This window comes from Spinacia oleracea, chromosome 1 (genome assembly GCF_020520425.1).
Source record: "Spinacia oleracea cultivar Varoflay chromosome 1, BTI_SOV_V1, whole genome shotgun sequence".
NCBI classification, from domain to species: Eukaryota; Viridiplantae; Streptophyta; class Magnoliopsida; order Caryophyllales; family Amaranthaceae; genus Spinacia; species Spinacia oleracea.
In genome coordinates, this window is record NC_079487.1 from 133,141,474 (window position 1) to 133,145,262 (window position 3,789).

General features: G+C 34.7%; 1 protein-coding gene across 1 annotated transcript; it reads right to left on the bottom strand.

Annotated features, from left to right (window-relative positions):
- Positions 1-433: 433 nt before the first annotated feature.
- Positions 434-1,120, bottom strand: LOC110799226 (21 kDa seed protein-like). The gene has a single exon (XM_022004444.2). The coding sequence runs from the start codon at positions 1,118-1,120 to the stop codon at positions 434-436; it is 687 nt and encodes a 228-aa protein (XP_021860136.2).
- Between the last annotated feature and the right edge of the window lie 2,669 nt (positions 1,121-3,789).

Consider the following 3,789-nt stretch of genomic DNA (forward strand, 5'->3'; position numbering starts at 1 on the left):
TTAAGATAAGGGTTAATAAATTGATTTTGATAAGTTCAGGAAAAAAAAGTTTAATGAGTTTGATTACCTTTTCCTCGTGAAGAGTTTTTTGATATTTTGTAGATTTGAAATTGAACTAAATCTGATATATTGATTATATATAGGAATAGAACTAACATTGAGAAAGATTCATTAACAAATTTTATATATCAAAATTAAAAAACATAACCCTTAATTCTCACAATGAGAAAGATAACACCATTACTCTATGGGTAAAAGAAACTCTCCATGTCATGACACGGAGATTTATTATACGTCGTAAACATGAAATAATTAAGAAAACAGGGGATTACCACCAACATGCTGGTGGTAGTCCCAACCCTAGGTCAAACGAAAACTTAATTATGACTTCGAAGGGACGACGACAACCCTTAATACAGAGTACGTACGGTGGCTAGTAGCTACTACTAGTGGCAGTAGTAGTACTGGTGACCTTCTTGAATACAAAACCAAAGAAGGGAAGAGGATTATCAATTGGTACCAAACTTAACAACGACAAATCCCAAGGCCCAGGTAGAGTAGCATCCAACTGTTCACAATACTCAGAATCAGGATGACTCTTACCATTTCCAGCAGGAACAGGTACAAGGAAACAATACACTATTTTGTATGAATTAGTTCCAGGCAACGCTTCTTCGAGCTTGAACCAGTTGGTGAAGGTTTCAGCACCTGGGTTTCCGATTTCTCCATTAGTAGTTACATAGAATACTCCATCCCCATTTGAAGTCAGCTGCCACACTCCTTGGTTCCTGCACAAGCCGTTTAGACCAAAAGCAATGTTGACGTCTGAACTTAGTGTGATGTTTTTCTGTGAAGGGTCAGCTGGGTAGAAAGTTATGGGCCTGCCTTGGTTAGTCCAGCTCCTGTGTTGACCTACGTATAAAGGGCAAATACCACTGAGGGGTTCAGCGGCTAAGCCACCACGGCTTGCTCCCCTGCTTCCCAAAGTTTGGACGTAGTATCTTGAGCCTGCTTCAACTGGGTTCCCATCCATGTCTAGGACTACCGAGTCCGCGGCTGTAACCGTGGGAGGAGAGAGAAAGAGGATGGTTGCAGCTAGAAGAAGAAGGTGGTTAGCCATTGTATATTATTGTTAGGTTTATGTTTATGTTTATGTTTAGGGTTGGTAGTTTTTGAGTTGGTGCATGGAAATGGTTATGGTATGATGGCATTTTATAATAGAACAACTGTGTACGTGTCTAGTAACATCATGGATTAAGAAGATATTGTTTAGGTTAATATTGAATGTCCTCCGCTCATTCACTTATTTCATCATCGTAGCAACTAGCAAGGTACTTCCTCGGTGTCATACGGACTACTTGTATTATTTTTCAGATTTATTGTTCATATTTAATTACTCCGTCCCTTTCATATTTGTAGTCCCGTTTCACCAAAAATACGAATTTTAAGAAAAATGGAATATAATATATGGAAAAGTGGATTAAAGTACAAAGGATGACCGATTTGTTTGGAAAAGTGGAATAAAGTACTTTGGAAAATTAAAGTGGAATATAGTCTTTGTTTTTGTTTTGTTGTGTTTTAAATGCATGTTTTAATTAATAGCCAAAATAGAAACAGAACTATAATTTTAGAACGTCTAATTTGAAAAATAGGACTATAGTTTTGAGACGGGGGAGTATTATTTATAATTATAGACGTTAATGTTCAAATTGTATCTTCCTCTTCCGTTGGCGCTCCGCTTCTGAAACCTTGGGCTCTTAATTTGCTCTGTCATCTGATTTGGGCTTTTCCAACTCAGGACGACCGAGTCATTGTACCTAAAATTGGGCGATGGTCCTTTGTCAATGAAGCTAAAAATAATTTTAAATTAATGCATCTATTAAAGAAACGATAAGTTTTAGCTAAAAATGTACTCCGTATACTCTAATCAAAATAACACGTGAAAAGAATGCAGCTTCAATAATTCATTCCTCCAAGATAAGGAAAGATTAAAGACCGCCAATGATGCGACAAATCTTATAAATTGGCAGCCCCACTAATTTGTTTCTATTCGTTATCTTGAATTCATCCATGCTAATTCAGGACCATTCACTAATTTAATTAGCATGGTTACACTGTACGGAGTACTATTGTTCATTATCTTCCATATATATATTCATCCAACCAAGCTAGCTAAAGAGTAAGGACCGCCATTGATGCGACTTCTCTTACAAATTAATTGCCAGCTCCTCTTATTTGAGTACCATACATTCATTATCTTCTATCAGTTCATCATGGGTAGCTAACTATGGACCACCAACGCCATTCATTGATGCAACTTTACTTACGGACTACTAGCTCCATATACTAGCTAATTAATTAATGTTAAGAGGACGCACAATTAATCATGTGTGTGATCAAAATTGTTCATCGGCATGCGTGTCCAGTCAAAACGGTGCGAGTATTAAGGGACGGAGGGAGTAGTACTTATTATCAACATATGAAAACTTTATTCAAAAGTTATCAAATTTGATACTCACTCCGTTCCATTATAATCGTCACACTAATAAAAATATCTAGTACGTAGTAATACGAAGTACTCCGTAGTGTGTTATAAGAAGAGTATGCACATACGTTTCATTGTTTTCTTTCGGACCGAACTGTTTAGGAATCACATGCACATGCACAAATCAGTAAGTAAACATCATTAATCTGAAATTCGAATAACAACCCATTGTTTTGTCGGTAACTTTTGTGTAAGACCGCCTTACCGGAAAGACCACTTTGGTTGCTTAACTAATTGGTTTAATTTCTTAACTAATTGGTTACATTACTTAATTAATTGATTCAATTGCTTAACTAATTAATTTCTTTTTTTAACTAATTGATTTCAGTGCTTAACTTATTAGTTCAAGTGCTTAACTAATTGGTTACATTGCTTAACTTATATGATACCAATATGGTCTTTTGTGTAAGACCGCCTTATAGAAAAGTTTGTATTGTTTTGTTACCTTAAACAAGATGCATTTAGTCATTTCTTAAAAGGAATTTAATTAGAAATAAATTGAAGTTTTGTTTGTTAGAAAAACTCAAGTATGACTTTGGTTAAAAGAAGTCGGCACTTTACAATTTCACGTGATAAGTTTCAAGGTCTCTTTAAACTACGACCTCATAAAATCCGATGGAGTAATCAGTAATATCATCCAACAACAACAATTTAAAATCTAGGGATAAAACAAAACCAAAGAAGCAAAAGTTAAGCCGTCCGTACTAGTAGACCCAATATAAAGGTCCCCATTTTTGGATTTCTTTCTCCTCAACAATTTTCACGTGAGAACCTCAACACTACTTAACCTGGAGGCTGGAGCATTAATACCAACGGTGTGCAAATTCGCATTCTCGGTTTTCCTTTAGAAATTTACTAGATTAGGTCCCGTGCACGCACGGTTATTTGAAAATTATTAATTGACCATCTTTTTTAACTGAAATATTTATCCCTTAAATCTATTGCGTAATAACTAAATCTCGAACATACTCATTTTATCATATAATATACAATTTTCGCTCTATTACGTATTATATATTTTATATGTTTAATATGATGATTTGACCAAATTAAATACTCCGTATTTGATATGCTTAATATGAATAAAGTATTGAGTAAGAATGTTTTTTATTATTGACATGACTATATGACTAAATATTATCAAAATTGTGTAATAATGTCATATTTAATAATCCTATAATTTTTCCAATGTATAACCATCACTACAAGAATTTGTATCTTTAACGACAACCTAATTACGACGG

What these genes read in the sequence shown, in the direction of transcription:
- LOC110799226 (XM_022004444.2), bottom strand. Translation starts at nt 1,120, where the DNA reads ATGGCTAACCACCTTCTTCTTCTAGCTGCAACCATCCTCTTTCTCTCT.